The sequence below is a fragment of the Rhyacophila brunnea genome, unplaced genomic scaffold, assembly GCF_057557595.1.
Source record: "Rhyacophila brunnea isolate RB1 unplaced genomic scaffold, BYU_Rbru_1.0 scaffold_4, whole genome shotgun sequence".
NCBI lineage: Eukaryota > Metazoa > Arthropoda > Insecta > Trichoptera > Rhyacophilidae > Rhyacophila > Rhyacophila brunnea.
Window position 1 is genome coordinate 36,265,714 of NW_028233068.1, and position 25,735 is coordinate 36,291,448.

At 32.1% G+C, this 25,735-nt stretch overlaps 1 protein-coding gene across 1 annotated transcript in view; it reads right to left on the reverse strand.

Annotated features, from left to right (window-relative positions):
• Window positions 1-870: 870 nt before the first annotated feature.
• C15 (homeobox protein C15) overlaps window positions 871-25,735 on the reverse strand; it is a 94,127-nt gene continuing 69,262 nt past the window's right edge. The window contains exon 3 of the mRNA XM_085954768.1: window positions 871-1,655. Coding sequence (XP_085810894.1) covers window positions 1,355-1,655 — 301 coding nt within the window. The 3' untranslated portion in view covers window positions 871-1,354. The remainder of the gene's footprint in view (window positions 1,656-25,735) is intronic.

Sequence of the window (25,735 nt, forward strand, 5' to 3'; positions counted from 1 at the left end):
GTTTTAACATTTAACCAAATACTTAGTAAACACTAAATAATAATGTAGTTTGTAAGTAAATTTGTATTTTAACAGAATGAATGCTCACTAGCAAACGTCACCGCACACCACTGGATGCTAAGTAGGTATGTGTGACTGCAAATTCATACATAATAATATATAGGTACGTTTAACATCCGTATTCGATTTAATGAATACATTGTGTTATTTTTTGATTTTATAATTTTGCAAGATGCAGACAGCCTATAAAACGTTCGCCGCGTAAAATATGTAGGTATTAACTGAAACATCGCTTACCGATATCCATCAAGTAGTGTATCCGTACCTTTATGTACCTATCGATCCAGCCGTATTTTCAATTCTTTATATTATGATGAAATTTCTGACTTTTAATCGATAATAGTTCGGTATCTACTAAAAACAATTGACACTAAGTATATATTTGCATTTAAATAATATCAAATTTTCTAGTGCGTCTATTTACTTTTACGTCCTACGGCACTAATCTACCAACACTTACAGTAAATATTTAATAAAAATGTTCTTTTATACAATCAACATTGCAATAATTATTCTGTAATTAGGTAGTATTTCTTCACTGGGAACATAGTAACTAAAATTTGCATAATGTGGATTTAAATACACTTCCAAACCTCAATAATATTACATATTAAGTAGAATAATATTATTTTACATGTAATTAGCTGAGATTAACATATTTTGTATTTAAATTCACTCATTTAAAAAAGTGATGTACCTATCATTATTTTTAAACGATACATATAATGTTTATTTACACAATATTTCCAAAGTGCTCATTCACGACATCACCAAGATGGTTTGTGGTAATTTATATATTGGTTTATTTTTGTATTAATCGTGAAAAAAAATATTTCTTTGCAAATACAATAGTTAAATTTAAATTTATGAATTCAAGAGATAGAATAAGGAGAGGTAATCGAAAAGACTGCAACAAAACAACTATGTATGTACCTAAACTATACTATTGTTTTAATTTCTTTATTATATTCAGATTAAACCATATTATCAGGCTCATTTTAGTCACAAGATCTTTCGTCCAATATCTTGTAGGTTTATGACAATGTAACAAGGCAAGTGAATACCTACTTTTTTGACACTTTTCATTCCGGAATAGGATTAACAGAAAATGTTTGTATTTTTGTCACTATATCCAAGACTTTATTGAGGCTAATAAATCTGTTACCATCTCGACTTACTTGGTGCTTGTCAGTAATGCATTTTGTCTCATCAAGGAGGTAAATGCAGAATAAAGTTGATTAATTTTTATCAATTTTATTTAAATTACAGTGGGTACTTAAAACTCGTTTTGTTTCTAGCACATAGGTTCTGCTACCGGAGGAGGCTGGGGCAAATAGGCCGGGGGCGGTTGAGGAGGGGGTCCACCAGCCCAAGGCTGCAATCCTTGAAGAGCTGCCAATGATGGTGCTGACTGCGAGTGGCTGCCAGGTCCACCGACATGCTGTGCGTGTTGAACGTGCTGCACGTGCTGGGCGTGCTGTTGCTGCGCATGCGCGTGCTGCTGGTATCCTTTCGAAAGGGCTTCTGCCTGAAGGGATAACATCAAACGGCTCGCCGCTTGCCTCTCCGCCTCACGTTCTTCGGCTGTTTGACGTCTGCAACGAAAGAAGAAAAACACACAATTAACAACATGTTTAATGAGGACCCTGGTTACACAATGGCATGACAAATGTGACTCCAGACCGGTCATAGCACTATATATGGCAGTGATTCCCTACAAAGGTTTCTACGTAGTAGCTGCGAAATATAAACAAACGAATAAAAATGAAATAAATCTTTAAGAAATCCATTCAAAATCGAAAGAAAATTTATGTTTTGACATATTTCGATAATAACTAAATAGGTGTCGAAGTACAAAATTCTTAATTGGAGTAAGTCGGCTTAGGTAATTTGTTTCAGACTTTTTATTGTTTTAGAACCAATGAAAATTTCCTGTTTTTGTAGGATTATTATGCGACATTATCAAATTATAAAATTCATGGGAAAAACTAAACTTCGATTCCAATATATTTTCGCCCTAAATGTAATATTATTTCTCCTTGCATATTATGAACTATCATTTCTTTACAAATATTGTAACTATATTATATATAATATAGATACCTCATAATAAAAAGGTATAAAAGCTATAGCTCTCTGTGTCTATACTCTATAGGTACATCGAAAATTTATAACTTTCGTGAATTTATAGAAGTACAAAAGCATGTCATTTGTTAGCGATTTGGTCATTTTAACTCAATTGCCGCTATTCAGATCGCATGCAGCATTATTAATTAACTCCAATAGAGCATGTCCAAAGAGTTCAATCGCTTTCACATGTTAACAATTGGCTTTTATTTACCTCAATTGGCTGAATATTGCTTGAAATTGACACTGGGTAGGTATCGACTTTATTACTGATAGCTTTTCAATTAATGGTGAACAAATCGCATTGTAAATAATGTTTGCTATACTTGTCTACATTCAAATACAAATTATAATTATAAATTAGGCTATTATTTTTTAAATAAAGATTTAATGTAACTTTATAACCAACGAAAAAAACCTAAGACGTCTTTAGGGTTTCAAGACCTTGAGAATCCTCTGTTTTGTGGACGGTGGCGGAAATTGGCCATCGATTGATCGACATAACAATTGTGATTGTACAGCAAACACGCATACAACTTCTAAACAAATAGTGCACACTAAACTTGGTCAGATAATATGCTTATTTGTTTTCATTGAACTAAGAACACAAATAATTGCTGATGGTGTTGGTTAGTTTTTAAAATTCAATTAAAAATTGCCTATACCAAACGGCAAACTATAATACGTAATAAACTAGATATTCATATACAGGCGCTGACGACAACGGATGGATCTACACACCCGAACAACATAGGAGAAGAGACCGAGACTCAATTCAGAATAATGGATAAGAAGGTTAACCACACCCGACGCGCCCTTCCATACACTAATGCAACGTAACGTAAATACAGAACCACTTCTTCATTTTTCGTCATTCTCTATTCAGTAAACATGAGAACGTTCTTCACTTTTTGTCTGTTACCCGGAATAGTTCGATGGAGCTGCGTCATGGAAATTCTTAACCCATCAACTACGGTGACTTCCACCGCCACGTACGTTTCTTAATAGAATAATGAACCTGGGGAAAACTGTAATTTTTTTCCTCTTATAATGTGGCCGAGGTACAGAGGTACTGTATTTTCTAGTTTTAATACAAAGTAAACTTAACGTATACTGTGCAAAACTAAATATACGAAATTAAAAAAAAATCCCCAAAATAATTGAAAATCGAAAACTTTAATAAACCATCTCTTTTATTCAACGAATAATTCTCAAGATTTTAAGAATGTAACATTCCATATATTGAAATAACTTGAAAACACCTCAATATACCCACTAGAAAAAATCATATTTGAAAAACCGTCGAGCATCGTATTTTTTTCAAAAATAATTTTTTTTTGGTGGGGTTTTCTGAGGATTTTTCGAGTTATGTAATATATTCGAAAACTAATTGTTGAATTCTTTGAAGACTCTTATTAACAACGTCATGTATTGTAAGGAATATCAGGTAATCCTGTTTTTATTACCGTATTGCAACGATTATAATACGCATGTTTTTTTTTCAATATTGGTGTCTTTATGGTCAGATAAACAACATAATATTATTTTATTATTCATAAAGTGAATCTGGACAAGTTTCAGACTCTGTACAGCCGAACGTACATAGTATGCAAAACACTGCTTTTTATTTTCATTGCATGAGTTTAATATTTGTAATAAAGTTTTATCATTTTCTGATGATTTATTTTAATTTTATAATAGGTATTCAAAAATAAGGGTACATATTACAATCGAAGGCGTCTTAAGCTCGTGTATTTCTTTTTCATTTCATGTCCGCTTCTATAGTACGAAAACATCTTCTTGGCTACACTTCCAGGCGCTGTTGTTTACTAAATGGGAGGAGCTTGTTAATTTATAAGAGAAGTGCGATTAAAAATGGGGGGAGCATGTTAGTTCACAGTTTTAACACGTAGTCAAGAAGATGTTTTCGTACAGTATATTGTTTATGACCATTGTTTTACTATAATATATTGTGGTGCATTAGCTAATTACTGTAATTTCATACTACTGTTTTATAAATAAATAAAATATACACCTACTTAAAACACAATTTAAAAAATATCATACGTTTAAGATACCTTGGTATGAAGTCAAGTAGGTAGGTATTTAATGAATTACCTGCATAAAAGTTTGAACTAAAACTAGTACCTACCTACGGGACTTTACTTAGGGACGTCACTGTATGTTAATACAGTATAACAATAGAAAGCTTTGCATTAAAAGACAGAGCTTTTTTTATTATGTAGATCTAACATTTTATGTTAATTTCAAAAATCTTCATAGATACCAACGTATTAAAAAAGATATATATATATATTCTACTTCAAATTTTACGACCTGAAATTTATCTACGACAAATCTAATTGCTCTCTACAGTTTTCCCATTCAAAGCTAACTCTAATGTCTCAATAATCGTAAAAAGCGGGCAATTAAATTTGTCCGACACACTTTATGGGCCTGTTAACGCATCACTTTCAACAAAATTTATATATTTAATAATATTAAAAATATATTATATATCTTCAATCATTAAAAATACGATTTACGACCGATCAAGGCTGAGCTGCAATAATTGATATTAGTCCGATTAAAATATATATATTACTTTATATCGTGCGATTCGGTTGGGATTTTTAATACTTACATATTTGTTTTAAGTGTATTTTTATTAACACTTATCCGTTAGTAAAATTCGATGGAGATGTTTTATTATTTATTGTGAAGTAATGTTGTTTTTTATGACTCTGATGTGTGTATAATCTCTGCGCGATTTAATAACCAACAGAGTATCAAACTTTTTCAAGGCTTGGTTGAATTTCTAGAACGTTATTAAAAGTGGTTTTGATTTAGTAGCCAGAGTAAAATTAATATTTTGTGTTGACGGATCTAAATTAAAACGTGGCGGTTTATTTATAGCTGTCTAATTTGTTTTGACTTTTGATACGAATGGCACACGCATTTGTCATAATAGGTGTGATTTTCCATATAAATATCATGGCAATATCCACAGTCTACACAAATGTTCTCCCGAATCCGTGAACCTGTCTTATACGTGAATAATTACAATTCAATCCAATAATGAGAAGCGGTTTGATCTCTTCTCGTACCCAAACATTTCTGGATAGTCTGCATCGCAATTATACTTTATATCACAGCGTATTAGCATAATATACCATTTAAAATTAAGACTACGTGAATTCAGAAACACCATGTACTTATTGGGCATAATAACAATAATTGAATAAAGAATTAACTGTTTACGTGGATCCAAAATCGTTTTGATTTGCTTGCGTTTTCAACAGATGCATATTTCTCACACGTTGTTGTTTTGTTTTAATCATATCGATTTATATTTCCCAGATCAGAAACCCAACTATCATTCAACGGTGCTCTTCCCGTAAGACTAGGCTGGCCATGCGTTGCTTAGAGATAGAAAATTAAGGCAAACATGATATACATATTTCACGGTAGATTTCGTGGACATGAATTTTTATAAATCTATTAAGCCAAATAGTATTGTATTATAATTAGTAAAAAAGCGAGTCTGTTTACGCGAATAAATTTAATTTAACACAATTAAACCATTTTTTTATATAATTTAATTAAAATGAAATAATTGTTTCAATAAATGAAATTATTTCGAAAATTGCAATTTAATTGTTTATTTTTTATCGAATGGACCTCAAAATCAGTCAGTAAACGTGTGACTGCTAGACATTTATATTTATACAGATGAGATAAATTACATTTTAAAGTAAAACCATTTTTCTTCATATTTTAAATTTGAACATAGGTACTATAGTAATATTGTGATATTTTTCACACCTCCAAAAAACTTCACAACATTTTTTTGTTATAAGGCAACATTTTATATTATTATACAATAAAATTTATAAATATTACCAAAATCACTAAAACCGTTTGTGGTCCGGCGCAAGGTCCACAGGCATGACAAACACATTAGCGCATTGTTGCGACAATATTAAGGCAATAAATAAAATTATTTTAATATCATTTTAACGATTTCCTCGTTTTCTCTCTCCCTAATGGTCCGCAAAATGACAACAAAAAAATATTATTTATGACCATTTACGAAGGCCGCTAATTTTGATTGATCTTTTCGATTTGAGTCATATCATAATATATTTTTATATCACCAATTAAATTAATAAAATAATATTTTATTTCTGTTCATGACAGCAGTAAATCGATACATTATTTATTGGTAATTCGCTTTGTATTATAAGTTCGTAAGTTGTAATGTCCATAAAAAATTAACATATTCGATAAAATTGTGTGAATATTTTTGAAAAGCAATTAAATTATTTTTTATTTAAATTTGCTTTCGTTAAAATATTATATATTTTTTACTTCTTATACGGTGACCATTTTTTCTTAGTGTGCATTATTACTTTTTTTTCATGTGAGCCGAAAGATCATTTTATTATCGTATATTCATTCATTATCCTTTCAGAATGAGATTTGAAAATTTCTTTGCTTATGACTTATAGATAAACAACCATTTGAACATTTTCCCGAAATCTTCAATTTTTTTGCTTTTTGTACTGACGTTGCGATAGTGCAGTGTCCGTAATATTATGGTTGCCTGTGTCAATAATTGTTTTACTCCTCTTTCATTTATCAAGAATTGAATGACACTATAATAGTACCTACTAATGTATTTCAAAATAGAGGACAATAATTGAAGTTTTTTTAAAAGAAAAACAAGTCTATAGAACTGTTCTATAAATGAAAGAACCTGATCCTCATAATTGAACTTAACTGTTCTATAAATGAAACTAACCTGATCCTAATAATTGTATGTACTTATAATATAGTAAAATCCATAACGTCATAATATTATTAAGTTAATTTCCCCACCAAATCAAAACGCCCTGCATCACATCCGGCCCTAATCGGGCGTATCACGAGACGTTACGTGTAGATATGGAGCATATTTGTTTATGACTGAGAATGTCTCAGAAGCAGTTACCCAAGACTAAGGTCCCCAACCATTTAAATTTTCTTTACTGAATTTACATGACTTTAAGTTAAGAATACCCATGGGAGAGAAGACCACGAAGAGGCATAAGACCAAGTAATAGAGCATGCCAGCGAAGCCACCATGTCCAGCCAATAATTGATGTAATGATCTGGAGTGAAAGTGGTGATCTCCATTCGCCAAGATCGAGAGGGAGGACCCCAGCCAAGACAGGGAGCGCATCCGCTGAAGTTTATATATTAGTGTGGACATTTGTGATTGACAACAGCTCACTACGTTACCATACGTCATAAAGATATTCTACTTGTCTTCTAGTAAGGAAATTATTTCAACCTAAACGAAGTACACAATTTAATTGATATACAACTACATCACCTACGCCTATGTATAGTATTTCGTTAAAACTTGGTATAAAGTACATACCTGAATGCTACTGTTGTACTACAAATATATGAGATTTATGTTTAATTAAAAAAAAAAACATAATACAACCAATTAGCGATTATTATATTATTTTAAACTACTATGTTGTGAATTCCTACAAATCTAGTATAGGTACCTCGTATGTATTACTTACTCACAATGGTAACAATGATTATTTACTATACTTGTCATGAATCTTAAATTAAAAATGCAGTTACGTGGTGTCAACGTATAGGAATCAATAACTAGTTATGTGAATGTTAACTAGGTACTATGAGTACTAACCTAGTTACCAACTAATTGCCTTACTAACTAACTACTTTAAGTTTAGGTAATGGAAATTACTTAGTATTAAAAAATAAGTTTGTATCTTAATTTAATTTTGTCACATTAGTATCGACTCTTATATTAATCCTTGACGCTACTGATCTAGTAAATTATTAAAGCAGCACTTAATGCAAGAGAAAGGCTTGCTTAATCACCGCAAGATGCAGTAGCGGGGCTTAAGGGGGGAGGGGTTGTGATAAACCTTCTCATACACTATGCATATGAAATTAATATTTCAATTAGCGCTAAACGCTCTCAGAACAGCGGCGTCGATTGGTGTGATGAAACATGTGTGGAAATTTTAATAACATTGTGAATATGAATTTCTATAGGTACCTTCACATGGCAATTAGATATGTGAATATTTTTCCCAGACATGAGTTTTATTAATAATAAATACTAGAATAAACATTATTTAAATTTAACTTATAACAAAGTGGGTATTCAAAGAATTATATTCTGCCTCGTTATTTCCCTAACATACTTCATAAATACATATTTATAATTCTTACGTATTCGCACCCTCGCAACTAAACCGCCACAAGTCCAAATTTACGTGTTTTGAGTTAATTACCACGTTTCATTGTCTATCGTTTATAGTATATGTATCGAAAATTTCATATCTCTAAGTCATCAAATTCAAGTCAAAACTTCATTCAATATCTAAACATAATTCAAAAACACAGTACAAAAATGCGAAAGGTAAAAACTTCAAAGCCGATTTTCTCTGTTTGACGTTTTTTGGATTGTGGCAATTTAGTTGCGAGGGTGTGAATTATATCTACCTACCTATATATATAAATTAATAATTTCGAAAATAAAAACAAACTAGATTTAATATTGGTTAAGGAGGGTATTAAATATCCAATACTAACTAATAATATTAGAATCATAAAATAATTCGAACGATTCGAACCTGAGACCCACGGCGTGATAGTCCAACGCTCAAGCCACGCGGCTACCGTGGGTGTATACACTTATATGACTAATATGATATTGTTCTAATAGTATTCCAACGGTATACAAAATGTTCTTACAATTTATATAATATGTTAAAATATAAATGGGACCCATTCTTGATACAGCTATCGCACTCAACCACCTCTGGTTCAGAGCGTTTTAGCTAAGCAATGTCCTTACCCCAAAATATTAATTGCTCAGCTCCTTACCGCAAAATTAGTTAGCACACCCTTTCACATAATGTTGGCTTGATGGCTATTTACATTAAAGTCCTGTAACCAGACTTTTCTTTTTAATTTCTAACAATTTATAATAAAATCATTACACGTATTTTATTCAAAATTGTAAGTCAGACTTTTTAATAAATTAGCTTGTCCAAAGAATTTGAACTATAAATAGAAGGAGTTTCATACGTTATTTTTGTTACATTTAAAATTATTTTGCAAGTGCAGTATTGTTACATTGGTCAGTTCGCTCAGTTACCATTCCGATTTTCTTACATACGCAACGGTGGCCATTTTTTATGTTAATTGTTATTAGGTACTTACTCGGATGCTTTTATAAACTATTTTTCGCAAATGATGCATAATTTATCAACTAAATAATAATCCCGTAGTGTAGTATTATCGGCTGCTTATCTACTTATCCACGTGACGGATCGTCTTTATATATGCCCTACAAATTCGCAAATTAATGTCATAGCATTAGTGTGAAGTTCACTGCAAATGAACCTACAATGCAAAGTTACTTGTAGCTGATTTAATATTATGTAGACCAGTGGTCCTTTTATTTGCTTCAATTTCATAAAATTATCTCTATTGAAGGAGGTTTTCAACGGTTTTGATCTTAGCCGACTTGAATTTTGATAATATTCAAAATATTATATATAATTATTTACCAACCAAAATCAAATTGCTCACACTAATTTCATCGATAGATTGACTTGACAGAATTATTATAATAAAAAATGTTTATGAAAATATAGCTAAAACCTTCTAAAACATTGAGAAAATATTTTTTCAATATTAAATTTGATTTTGAAATTAACACATATCTGGGTGGAGGCTAACATATATGTGGAATTCATGTGATAGCTATTTTGATTTTTTGGAAAGCAGTTTTGTGGATAACTAGTTATTTATAAAATGATTTAAGTAGATAATTATAAATAAAATATATATTCATCTCACTATCTCAAGATATTTTGAAAGGCTTATCGTCACAGGAAGCACACGGAAAAAGGAGGTGGTTCATGGCTACATGAAGGCTCTAATAAGTGAAAGGCGCTACTGACCTATTGATCAATACCTTTAGCATCGTGGATTTCAGGATGCAAAAATTGCTGAAGAGACGTAACTAGAACATCTATTAATAAATATAATAGTGATAATGAAGAATCTGACTGGTTTTAACTGTTTCGAGCCCCCTTTTTATTTTATGTTTGACTAATCGGTTGCATCATAAGCGTCAAAGAAAAGTCGCATTCCATTAATTTATTCCTACCAAATATAATATGTATATTAATAATATGGTTGTGTCTTATTTTATAAAATAATAATTGATCATCGTATTCATAGCGGATCCAAATGTAAAAAAGAATAACTAGGTAAATAATTATTTATCATTTGAGATCTGGTCACTGCAACGATGGCTCCTCACAGTTTCTTTGTAGCTCATACTAATCATTACAACATTGCAGCAAGTTAATATCATATCTATGTAGCTAGAATGTATTAAGTAATTTTCAAACTTCGCTTACAGGAAATTGCTCTCATTAAGATAAAATGTTTCTGCAGTTGCTTTATTTCGATTAACTTCGTAAAATACCAGTAATAAACGATAATTTGTTTCCGTAATAACTATGTATAAGTAAAAAAATCTACTTACTTCCAATCCCGGGATTGATAATATTGGAATCCTATTATTTCGGGACTAGATTTTGTATAACTTGTTTAAATAAGAAGTTTTTGTCAAATTAATAAAATGTGTGATTTAAAGAAACCGATTAGTAATAAGGAAAAATACAAATCATTAAACTAGTCCAGGATGGCAAACCTTTACATGCTCAGGTGTTAAAAAAGTTTTAAAAAAATATAACGGGTGGCATGCCAAGGAATTTCTTAAAACCATGGGCATCATTTTAGACTTGGACTGACCGTTTGATACTAGATAAAAAAATCCGTTCAGAAACCATATCGAGAGCTTTTTTTAGCTAATTCTTACAATCATAATATCGTCTTGTCTGCCAAAAATTAAAATTTCGTTCAAAATCCAAATCGAAAGCTTTTTTTTTCGCTGTTCTATACTATATCTATCAAATTTGCTACTTTTACCAGGTGCTACGTCGATCGGGACATTTTACGTAAAATTGATGTTTTACAATATTTACGTGGTTTTACAATTATTATTCTTTCACGTGCCAACAAAATTACACCATGTTCCAAACATTACGCTTGTGTTATATGCTCACCGTCACACACATTATGAAAAATGCATTCTTATTTTTCAATTTATGTCATATGTGATTTATCTTTTTAAATTCTTAGCTATATAAATGCATAGCTAATATCCGTGTGGTTAATACCAAAAGTAGGTAAGTCTTGAAATCGTGTCATGAAGTAATTAATTGCAATTTGAAGTTTGAAATGCCCTCTAAAATCAGGTGCAATGCTAATTTCTTTGTGCTTCATATTTTCAAATTCAAATAAAAAAATATGTATATTTAGTGAACATTATAAATTATCAATTTAAGACGTTCACAACGTGACATTTAGAAATAAAGAAATATTATTAAAACAGTATTAAGTATATAAAAGTTATATAGAGAAGTGTAAATACAAAAAAATATATATAAATTTGATACAAGGAACTACACCGAATGAGCGAAGCAGACCCTATTTTAAGAATTTATAAAACAATTCCCACCTATACTTATCCTCACGCAGGTGGAATATGTCAATATCCGAAGTGATTTGGCTGAACAGAGTTATTGCCCTCCCAATTGGTATTACCAATGGCAGGTTAGTTCTGCACTTTGAGAGAACAAACAACACTGATGTTCCCGATTCCTAAGATAGTTATCAGGGATACACATGTCAATACTACCAAGAATAGCTGAGTTCTCATTTTCACCGCGTATAAGTCGGAAAAAAATACGTGGCCAAATATAAATATCGTCTAGTGTGCCACAGTATGTAAGCATACCTAAGAGGAAGCCAGTATAAAGCCACGGATAGTATCCATACAACCTCAAGTAATATACATGTTCTTATCGGATGGCCCTAATTAATTTTCTAGTATACATACATACAACTATAAACACCTAAATTATCGACTTATCAACTTTTGGCAGCAACCCATGATACTATTGTGCAATAAATGTTGACTTTATAACACATTATAGATAAAATGTCTTTTCTTTACATGTCTAAGATCAAGAATCGTTTTTAATTAGCAGTTAATTGAGATCCATGGAGTCTGGCATAGCAGCGTCGACCGTAGACCACACAAAGCTCCTCCGTTAATAATTTATCACTCGAGAAATTCGGCAAACATTAATTTGAGCGGGAAAATTAATGACGTTGCCAGTTAAAGAGAAAGCGGCAACCTAATTGGATTATGATCAATTTAAATTCCGTTATAAATTAACAGGGTTTTAAGGGTAGAACAGGGTGGTTACGGCCAAAATTATAACGCGTTATTTCGCGCAAATATTATCAGCAGCTGTTACCAACACACACCATGGATTAGCGCGCAAAATACATTCTCTTATACTTATTAGATATTTAAAATCGTACTCCTTTCTCAAATTAATGTTTACTTTTACTTAGGGGTCGTCTATATACGACGTCACGCCCAAGAGGGAGAAGGAGATTTTTCTGAGAATAATATATTCCATTAGTATATTATATAATTACTACTGTGAAAACGATCATTTTATATATTGTACTCGTAAGTAAGTAATAATATATAATTCATATTATTATTTAAGTGTACATATATCTCGGATATAGATATATTATTTATTATATGATTTTTTCCATCTTCTTGTTTCTACCATACATAATATTGTTAGTTAAGTAAACACTAAATAATCGCTGATAGCCAAGTATTTTTAATTCCACCCCATAAATACATATATATAAAGTTTGGGTCATATGATTCATAGATATAATAATATTATTGTAAATAATACTTCGTTGACAATTTGTGCTATAATCAATTATTACCTAATGTTTAAATTATTTTTGATTGTCAAATTTTCAAAAAATAGTAAACAGAAATGCAACTAATAAAAATTGATAAAACGTTATATAAGTAGGTATTTACTTTTGGTTGTCAATGTATTTGTTATTATTTATTTTGCTTCATAATCATTTTTGTTCGAGAATTGTTCCCGCCATGCAAAAGCGCGTGAATAATTACCGTCAAAAGTATCCCCAGTTTTAAAAACTCATTAATTTGTTTTCACAGCTAAAACGTTGAAGCAAAATCCTTGGCAATTTTCATTATTCGGAACGCGTTTTAACCCTTTTAAGGCGTGAATATTTTATGAGGTGCTTACCATCCAGTGGCCCTAAGCATTTAGGAAAGTGTAGGTATTGTAATATGCTTATAAAATAAACGCAAAGTTTTAAACTCCATCGAAACTTAATTAATAAAATTCCTCGTTTGGCTGATAAATTCTGCATTGCTATTTTGAGACAGAGTTTATAAATGGCTATATATTTCTTGTCTCTTTTTAGATACATATCCCAGTACCAAAAAAGATACTATAATCAATATTTTGTAGAATATATTAATAATACATTTAATTCATCTAATTCGATTTAAATTTAGCATGCTAGTATGCTTTTAATAAATTATACAACATTAAAACCACATGAGAGGTCACTGTTAAGGCCTCTAAAAATGACCTCTCATTGTGTACCTACCTTCCGCAATCATATAATATTATATACATACAAATCGTGGACCCTCAGTAAAAAAAAGGTCTAGAAATATAGAGTAGGACAATGTGGTCTGGATTGATGTATACTATGCACGACGTGTATGGATACAAATAATGAAATACTTGTATATTTCTACAAACAAAAACAAAATAATTTTCTGAAACAGGTAATTAAATGGGGTGCGGTAGTAGATGGCAACATAATTGAGTAGGTAGGTCAAAAGCAAAAGAAGCTACTCTCTACCACTTACACATTGAGATACATGCATAAAAATAATCACACAGTTTTAGGGGTTTTAAGGCACATTATAAATTTTATTAAATTATATTAATAGAACAATACGGAGATACTTTGACCACTGTTTAAATTTTTAAAAATCAAGTTATTTCGTCTAGTTTTAATACTTGAAGGAGTCACTGTTGCGCATTTCAAAAATGTAGAGATGCCTTTTGCTTCGTAATAGGTAGGTACCAAAAATAATGGAGTAAACTTGGAGAGAAATTCATCCTGCAGTGGATTGATCCAGAATAATATATCATAAAAATACTGACAATACCAAAAATATGTATAAGTATGTATATCTATTATTTGAGGCGATTGCCAAGAGTATACCTTGGACGGCTTTGCAAATACATGTGTCACTGAGCTTAAAATCAATGACAGACATGACAGACCTTCCAGACCGACTTCATGGCAGGGTTATTTCCGGACAGTTCATTTGTTTGCCTTTTCAACCTCATAAAGGAAAGATTGGAAAAATCTCGTAATATTCAGTAAGGTTACAGGTTTGAGGAAATAGACCAACTAACGAGTATTTTTTGTCATTTGGCATGGTACAGCAAACGCCGTGTTTATTTAATGTCAAGTTATAGAGGCAGCTAACCGACAAAAATATCATACTGGTCGAAATCCTGAGACATGATGATCAAGAAAAGAAGCGGTACACCATATAGGAGTAATATACAGTTATTCTCAAAATTGAAATCAAATATATTTCCTATTATATACATACATATTAGAAAAAATATAGTGCCGGGCGGGACTTGAACCCGCATCCATCGTATTTCGGCCAATGTCCTTTACTTATTCAGCCACCTGCACCCTAACTTATTTCGACAAAATTTCCTATGATTCCCTACGATGGATTCGGGTCCAAGCCTACCTGGCACATTTTTTAAAGATATTTTTCAAATTGATGTTTCTGAAGTGTTTTATTCTCAAATTTTGTAAATTATTCGTTTAATAAAAATAATAGTTTATTAAGTAGGTATATGCTTTGAATAGTTTGAATCCAAATACCCATTATATAATTATGTACATTAATTCTAAACGAAAAGGGCTTCAGCAGCTTATATTCTGCCACTCGATGAATGCGTATGTCGAACTTTACAAAAGTTGAATGATAGCTCTTTTTCAATAACGTACCTGCCAATTAATCCACGCATTTAAGACCGTTAAAACGTACGCGAGAAGTTATAACTATATAGATAATGGTTAAAATGAAGCTAATTCGACCGTTCATAGCTAACGGTCTAAAAGGGTTAAAGCAGTCCTTTTTTACGTACCGCCCTGTGTACGTGTGTATGTGTGTATTGTAAATTAACTTGCGGGATTCATTACTTGTAGAGCAAGTTGGACGTCGGCGGCAATTAAACTTGTAATTCAATTTATTGAGTGTGCTGGCTTTACCTTCAAGATAAACTTATTTTTTGCATCAGTGGCGCGCTAGTACTTCAATCAAACAACGAATCATAAAATATATTACAGTAGCCATTAAGTATATAAATATATATTATGAAGACTGTTGAATAATAATAATTGTAAATACAACCATGGTCATAAAATGTTTAATCTATGTATTCATTTGTTATTATTACCTACTGAATTGTTAATAATGTGTAGTTACTAGTTATTAATATCTACAATATTTTTTTAAATAGTCTTTAATATGATTAAAAATGTAAGTACTCGTATAAGAAAAGATATTTTATGTGTGCATGTAGCTTTTATGTACTTACATAACTTAACTTAAAAACGTCGAATGAACTAAATGACATTTGGTTTTAATCGGCATCCCGGCACTCTGCATAAAATATAGTCGGCGCTTGTATTCTGACGGTGCTTCTTTATGGCAACTTACGAAGCCTCAGAGCAACCGTATACTAAATTTTGAGAAGAGATACTTGCGACGGCTACTGGGTATGCGGTGGTATGACTTTAGGAGTAATGAGGAGATTAGAGAACAAACCAAGCAGACTCTCATCACGCTGATACTGAAAAGGAGACGTTGGACCTAGCTTGCCTCTTCTACAAGCTAACTGGATTCCGGCGTCCTAAAATACCACTAAATATTATAATATTATATAGTGTGTGTACAGCGAAGCTATGGATGCTAGTATAACTTGGAATAACGCAAGACTTGTGAGCGACATGGGTTTTTGGAGGCTTAATGTGGTATCCATATGCTCCACCTAAAGGGCGGACATAGCTAAAGTAGAAATAAAAAAGGAATCTGAAAGGGGGTTCGGTAGTAAAGCTTGTGATCAAATTAACTACAAGCTTTATTGTTGGCTTCTGAAATTTTTTGGATACGACCTTGCATCAATGTTACAAGCTTTAACAAAAAAAGAAAATGAATTATCATTAGCTACATCTCTAGGTACGTATATAACCAAACATAGACGTCAATAGTAGTGCATTCAATGCTTCTAACGCAGGGAATATCATTATTTTATATTTTATTTACCAATTCAATCATATTAAAAACTTTCTTGAATTGATATCACTTTGTAGAAATGAAAAAAAAATGCATTACTCCCTTTATTGTTTAAGTTTTATCTTTTTAAATATGATGCATTTTTTCTCACCTTAAATAAATCAATACAGTGATATCCCTAGGCAAATTGCCTACCTTAAGCACTTAGAATGCGGTCCTCATTTTATTCTTAGTTTCAAATTTCTGCAAATTTGTTAGGTACCTACTTAACAATTTTATTATTTATTTTCAGCTGACTTAAACATACAAAAATAGGTAAGTACACCAGAAATTTTAAATTGACACCACAGAACAGATTAATGTTTGTTCCCTTGACATACACGGTATAATGAAAGTCAGAGCATTTATACAACACCAACCCACAAACAGTAGTGGTTTAAGGTACATAGAGGTCTGTGACGCTGAATTTGAGGTTCGGTGGTACCCTTGGGAAAAATTTACCTGTGCCTTACAATAGTTATGTTGTCAAGATTTTTTATGTTTTTTAAACTAAGATGTCGATACCTTCTAATGAAGGGAGCGCATCATCTGCTTTATGGAAAACCGAAACCCCTGTCAATAGTTGTAATATTTGTATTCGTTCGTTCATTCGCCGCCCTTCATTGTGTGCCACCCAGATGCAACGCATGACCTGCCTACCTCCACTGGAAGTCACTGCATCAACATAGTTATGGACTTGTTGGCCTCTATATCACACAACTAGTATTGTTTTCATATTCTCCACGTTATCTTCCTACTGACTACCCCTCACCAATCTCATTCAATTTCCAAGCCTCTTCATACCGTTATATGTAGTCACTTATTCTAATATACACATTATAAATATTATGATCTATCATCCACACCTTCCTGTGAGGTACCTACCTCCTCGGTTATTATATAAGTTTCTCGGGGGTTACGACATGTGATAATTTCGGGATTTCTCGATACTGATCCGGATCTCAGAATTAGTGAGTAGGTGTACATAATATTGTTAGATTTTTTCAGTAGTTTTATACCTATTTGTAACGGAGTAGGTAGGTAAAACAAACCGTGTATTTTTTCCGTTACATTAGAAATATTATTATTATGTTATTTTATACGCACACACTTATAAAATAATTTACCATCCTATAGTCACGGGAAAATAAATACGAGGGTAACTATAAAATTTAAACTTTTCTGAAAATCTTAAAGTAATCTCTATTATTATGATGACATATTATTAAGTATAATACAATTTCAACAAAACTTTACAGAAAGAGAAAAGGCAATATTAATTAGAATACAAAATATTATTTTTCCACAGATCAGCGACCATTTGTATCAAAATTGCAATATATTGTTTATTTTTTATTTGAAAACTTTATTTAATTAACAAAAATACGATAGTTTTACAAAAACCCATTGACAAATAAAATTAATGCCGGGATTTCAATTCTAATGGAAACTACTTATCATTTTTTGGTAACGCAATTCAAAAAACCTATTTCAATCTCCAATCTATCTAAAAGTTATTAGATTATATTATGATTAATACTTAATACAGTTACCTAAAAGTTATTTCAAAATATCCTGTTACGGTACAATGTCTCGAACCATTTTATTGTCTGCCCAACAACGAGGTTGTCTAACCATAATCGAATGACGAATTACGTAATGGCTCTACGAATAAAGCCTACGTCTTATGTGGTTTCGTTTGTGTCTACGACGGTCGTAGCAATTCCGGCAACGAGGACTAATCTTATTGGTGTAGAGACGTCTAAGTTCACTTAACGACGTAGAAGCGTAGACGTTACGATTGTCGAACTGTTCAAAAATTAAATACACATGCTGTTGCCACATAAATGATATAAATCTATTGAATTTAAACGTGTTAATAGTTTTAATAATATTTTCCACAAATCATTATTGTAACTAAACACCTGTATTGTATTAAAAAAAACACCATCTCCTTCCATTGTCATTATTCAGTTCCTCATTGCTACTATACACACTTTATCAATTCACCAGATTTTGAGACAGTACTTTAGCTGGAGCTGCTTTCTATCTTCTACTTTAGATGGTAATGGGTTGCCAACAGTGGTTTCCGTTCTATAGATGAAGATCATCCCCATAAATAATAATTGATAAAGTATATTGTAATAACACTGTACAATAGTATATATCATATCAATATATGACCACCCCGCAATACCACACACCTCACTTAATAATACAACTTCATTGACCCCCCCCCCCCATCAAGATTATTTTATTTACAAAACCTTAAGTAGATATTTGTTTTTTTTTCACCGCCATTACTACAAGAAAAAGCCACCGCACATCATGAACAGATTTTCCATTGGCTTTTACCTTAGTATGGCCATTACAAAAATAGAATACCTAATTAGATAATTATATCCCAATTAGTATCATTGAAATTGTATTTTCTATAAACATTTATTCATACATTTCAACTACTATTTTGGTATATTGTATATTTAGAAAAAAATGCATGTAAATAATATGTGGGATGGATGATAAAAACTAACACTTAAAGCTTAAAGCTATAAACGGATTATGAATGATTATTTGTTTTAAATAAAATTATGAACCAGATGTTTTTTTGATCCTTTCGAATCCTTATCGATTTATATCCTTATCATTCAAATTATTTATTTACATCGGTAAATATTACAAATTAGGTCCAAGTTCTACAGTTCTACACTCTCATAATATGACGTGAACAATACTTAATAACATTAAAAAAAAAAAAAAAAAACTGTATGCGTAAATAGATAGCACTTATCTACCTAAGTACAAGTATACCGATTGGGGTAATTAATAAACCCTTCATAATGTATATAACAATGCTCATTTAAACTATCTACCATGCAGGTGTAATACAGTGTTATTACCCTTCCAATTGGCATCACAAATGGTAGGTTAGTTATGCATAATGGTAGAAGAAATAACGATTGCTCCCAATGTTTTAGATACATAGTTACCTAACTCAACAATATCATTATCATAGCATGGCCCCCACAATGGGTGGGCTGACAGGGCTCTAGCCTAGGGGCCCGGGCTTAGGCGAGGGGCCCGGCGTGGCGAGTCAATCACATATTTAAGATAAACACACATCACAAATTTGCTCCAATAGTAGGTTAAAAAGTCGCCTGCGGCGCTAATTCACGAGAGAAAAGTTTACATTTAAAAAATGAGGTCGTTAGATGTATTTTAATTGTTTTGTGTTTATACTTGACAACTACATAATTCAAGTAGATTAAAACTACAAAAATCCCTAAAAATAAACCGCAGGCCCTTACTTTTACCTCTAACACAATTTTTAAAACGCTTTTGTTACGCGTCACATATTAAACTTAGCGATAGGTGGGGGGGCCCGCCAAAGATCCTGGCCGGGGGGGCCGTTTTAGGATGTGGGGGCCATGAACATAGGTATGATAAAAACTAAAGAATTAAATAAATTGACGTAACTTTATATGTTAAGGCTAAATGTAGAAGATGTTGTTAGTAGCTATTTGTACAATTTAATTATGTAGTATAATATACTACATAATTAAATTATAATATAATATTACTAACGTTTGAGAAACTAAGAAAGTGCGTAAAACACCATGTTAACACAATTTGCAGGAGCTTATTCGTGACTTGAGTCACACTCACGCGACCACTCCTGCTCACCCCCCCCCCCCCACACCCCATCACGCACGCCTATGCTCAATCTTTCTTCTTTCTTAGAGGGGTAATAGAGGTATATCAAAGTGGTTTGCTGATAGTATCTTCAAATATATATGTGTCAATAAATTAATAGGTATACAAGTCAATTGTCATTCTTCCTCATTAGCGGAGCACATGAGCCTCAGCTATGTGGAGGTTATAATAATAGACTCTGTTTTACGATTTTTGTTCAATGATTGTTGGTAACCATTCATTCAACTGTGAAAATACCATGTAGTTTTTGCATGTCGCCGGATCGAACCCGCGCCCACGGGTATTGCGGAGGGCGGTCTCAGCTATGCCACCGTGGACAAACAATTTACGAGTACCTATAGCGAGTCTTAATAGACGAATTTAATAATTATATGTTTATTTACGAATGACTAAAAATGGAAATATTCATCGCACAAATAAAAAAAATGATAAACGATAACGATACCATAATTTGGCTTTTCCTCAGCTAAAAAAATGCATTATCGAGTCACCTTACCTAACCTGGCCTTAATACCAATATGTATAGCTGTTATTATTAAATACTTCCTTTTCCATATTTCATGACTATGTGACGTATTTAACACTTCTAAGAATTCTTGTAATTTGCTAATCTTATCCCTACTTCCCAGGTTAAGCCAATATGCCCTAGATCTGCCGAATATATCACGTACTTACCTATAATATATTTATTTCTCTCCTCTCTCATGGATTCATTCTTCTCTACAGAAATTCGAATAAGCCCAATTATAAGTGTAATTAAGACTCTTCTGATATATACATAATACATGACTTGGTGTAACATCGTATCTTATCCCTTTCTAGAAGGCACCGCCAACCTTATTTATAATACTAAGTGGAAACCCCATCCTAGAATATACAATATAATATCTGAATGTTTGTTAAGTGTTAGGAACTTTAGACTGGCACATATAATTTAGAAAAATGCCTCATGGAAAATAACAGAAAAAGATTACCTATAATATCCCTATATTTTATTTTCTAATCCCATAATTTTCTTTGAAACTCCGAAAGAAAATGTCTTGCAATATAAAATTGTTATTTCCACAATTTATAATTAATAAAGTCCTTTCATACGTTCGAAAAAAAATTTTTCATACTTTGCAAAATATTCCTCATTATGTTAAGGATCACCACAGTATATAATAATCACGTTAAATTTAATAAACATCTATTTTTAGCGTGTAATACATATCATATAGCTTTTATTTTGTTGATCTATAATGACATCACCTGTCTTCAAAATAATATTTTTATATATATATTGGAAATGTGCATAATACCTACCCGTGCGCATTTTAGTCTACAACTGTGATTTGTTGTCGAATGTCATACATAATTGCTTCTTACATATGGTAAAGCTTTATGAATTTATTACGTTAGTGTGACGTGATAGGCCCGTTTCAGACGGGACACCGGTGTCGCGCTCGATATAATATAGGAGGCCTTTTTATTCGAATAAAGGGGCCTTTGTACTATGTTTATGAAGGCCCCAGAGATAATGAGTCAACGCATAATTTTGCGTTATAAATTAAAACATAAAACTGGCTGCGGTAATAAAAACAAGTGTATCGGCGGCTTGAGAATGTAGCATGTGGGCACGCGTTGACTCATTAGCTCTGGGGCGTTCATAAACATAATACAAAGGCCCCTTTATTCGAATACAAAGGCCTTCTATATTATATCGAGCGCGACACCGGTGTCCCGTCTGAAACGGGCCATAGAGGTGTTATAACAGGCATACCCTAATGTTGCATACACAGAACAGATAATAAATAGAATACCGATAAGCTATATTCAATACGCCGCATCTTGATGCAGGGTTTTGAATGTGTGAGTGTCCTACGAAAATGAAGCACGCATTATGCACGTGCAATAGTGTGTGTAATACACCAACATTAAATGAGCGTAAATGCATAAACCGAGAGCAGTTTTTAGTATTCGACGTAAAACGTATTCTTAACACGTGTGTAAGTTTAACCCGGATTCTTCCTTACTCGAGTCGGTTACCTGCTTCGCCTTACCCGTTATGTATTTCAGTTCCCATTATGTCTGAGTTCCCTGGTTGCATACTTAGATGATATATCAATGTATACTAGAAGTATTCTACTATATATATCTGAGTTCAATCTTGGACTTTAGAATTAAATATACACACAAAACAAGTAACAATTATTATAGTAGTAAAGATAGAGTTGTTTGTTTGGGTAGAGAAGTGCTGTAAATAACGTTGTAAGCGTCGAAGAAGATGTCGGATTTTCTACCCCCTGCATTTTCCCTCGCCCTCTTTTTATATTTTTATAGATCCGCCCGTTGTGGCAAAAATGGCTTCCCTCACTTACACTTGTGCGGGAGGGTCGTAAGGGGGAGAGAGGGTGTTCGGCAGACGCGCCGCCCCTGCGCGGGTTCACACAATAGGAGGGTTGCTAATCTAAACCAAGAACTCTCAATCAAAATGATTTTGGAAATCTTATTTCATTGTATACCTTTCAATACTATTCAATGGCTGAAAAATAGTTCTCCGAGTATTCCAATCGATTATAGGTAATACTGAGCGGTGAATATTAACAATTATTACATTAACATTGAGCCGTGAGTTAATAACATCTTCGTAGAGCTGGTTCACAGAAATTTTCTCAGGTCAATTCCCCACCGTTACAAAAATTCATATTATTATGATATTATTATGGGGATGTTAGCGTAGCGATACATATGATATTATATCGAATCTAAATTTTGACAAATATTATTATAACATTGGGTACCTACCTGATAATAATTGGTAAGTGCCTATACTAATTTAAAAAAAATCAATATGTCTTCATGTTAAACGACGATTCATGTTATCCACATAGAAAAATCTTTATCCGGATAATTATTATTGATAACGTGGACAATATCATGTGATAATAGATTCGCGAACATATTCTAAAAAACTATTATCTACACTATGCGATATTGAAGAATATTAATATCAAATTGTCATTATAAAATAATAAGTCTGTATTAAACGGTTTGAAGTATCTTCCTAATACTTTTGTATGTTTCTAGATTTTATATACTAAGTATTTTTTTATTTACCTTGCCGATCCTAATAAGAACATATTATTGGCCTCCATAGAGTGGAGGTTTTGTATTAACAGATTCTGTTTTTACGAGAAATGGATGTTAGCCACTTGCTCAACCTATTATTTCCATACTCTGACTCATACACAAATTGAAAAAAAAACAATATATGTACTTGCCAGACCCAGGATTCGAACCTGGGACCCACGACATTATAGGCCGATGCTTAAGCCGCGCGGCCATCTCAATTATCGCGTCAATTAAATTAGTTACACTGGTGAAATTTAATTTTATCCGTTCTTAAATAAAGCAAAATAAAATTAATAAATCGTAAAAAAAATTTGAAATTTAAAAAAACATCGGTCAATTATCCATGAACCAGAAAAATTAACGTATGATAATCTTGACGCCGCCGGCGCCAATAATTGAGTACAGAGGCGTTATATGCATTATTCCAAGAAATTTACGTCAACACCATGAATAATTATTGCTCGTAAATAAATCAAATTTATCATACAGAGAATTTTTGAGAACCTGTTGTCTAATCGAATAAAATCTAACAACATGGTGTTTTTTTCCGTGTACTACCTACCTGCTAAAGGTTCTGTGTGCGTATCAAAATAAACGTCTGTAGGTATACCATATTATGAGCACGCTTCAACAGAATAGCACGAATGCCACATTTATTGTCTTTACATAGATATATAAGTATATATAGTATATATGTACCTACCTTTTATTTGTCTACTTTCTACTTTTATTTATCAATAACTTATTCACTTGTAGTAAGAAACGGTTAATGTGACATTACATATACATCACGTATTAATATATACACAAATTTTGAATCACTAATTTATTTCAATATAGAACGTCTGGTCTTTTCCAGTTAGGTACCTACAAACATATTGAATTTCTTATCATATTATGAGGCTATCAAAATAAGGAAAATAACAAGTTACTGGTAATTTATAATATCATATATTCAGACGTTTGCAAGTGTAGTTTTTATATTTTTATAATCATGAAACGTAAATGTCTTTTTGGAGAAAACACAGTAAATTAATTATTTAATAAAAAAAATACCGTAGGCTTGTAAAGGTCTTTTTTATATAGGTAATTGATCAGCAACATTGATTTCCTGTCAAATGTAAATTTAGTAAGTTCTTTAACCCACGTAATTTAATATCCATCAGGATCGTTTTTTTTTCTCAAGTCTTAGAGCATAGTTTCTCAAACTTTTTTAGGTTCCCCACACGATTATCAACGTTATAGTTGTCTATACATAATTTGGAAACCTCTAGTGATGATAATGATGATGACATTAATTTTACTATAATATTTAGTATATTAGTAATTTTACGTAAACATATTGTATTAGGTAACGTAAGTATAAGTCTATTATATTATTTTATTGCAGCTTTCGGTTCGTCCTTCCACAATTTTGTTTATTTGATTAGTCGACACTGAGACAGCAGGAAGGATAATTTATCATAATTTAGATTTCTTAGTTTTATAATTTTAATCACTCCGTATGGTATTACCTAACATTTTTTTTTAGCTAAAAAATATATTTTTTTAATAATCTTGTCCTCTTTTCCATAATGAGACAACATAATTCTTAATATCATATTTTTTCAAAGTAATTCTAACGAATTCTTCACGCATTCTCTTTTCAAAATTGTATCTAGGCAGACTTAGCAACGTGAAACGTAGATAGAGTGCGAACGTAACGATTGACGTACCACTCTTCGCGCCGTCTGTCTTGTGGATTGGTTCCGATTGTCGGCACTAGATCCCGCCAGAGGCTGCCTTCGTCACGTCATGTCACGTGATATAGATACGTGAAGGGACATCCACTGGGCCTCAAACGCGCTTTGGGGAGAATATTTAACTCTCCGTTTTCATAGTATTATATAAATTCAACCATCACGTTAACTAGCCACATTACTTTGTAATTTTACCTAATTCTGTCGATATTTTACATTTTTATAAGCAATTACTTAGTGAAAGGTTTAGGGAAGCCCAACGTACTGACCGATATTGACCCCCACTGATATTAGTTTTTAGGATTTTGATATGCTTCGGGCATCTACCTAATATGCATTTATCCTACATTTAAAAAGTACCCATAATCAGTATTATTGAATATATTACAGACTTACACATAGTATACAGTTTAGACTGCTATTTTATTGTAACAATTATACTACCTCAATACATAAATATGATAAACTACCCTAGATAACCGCCGATCGCAGCCTTGTGTATAGAATAGATGCGCTAAGTTGTTATCCAGGACTTCTTTGGTTTGTACTAGATTACTTTTTT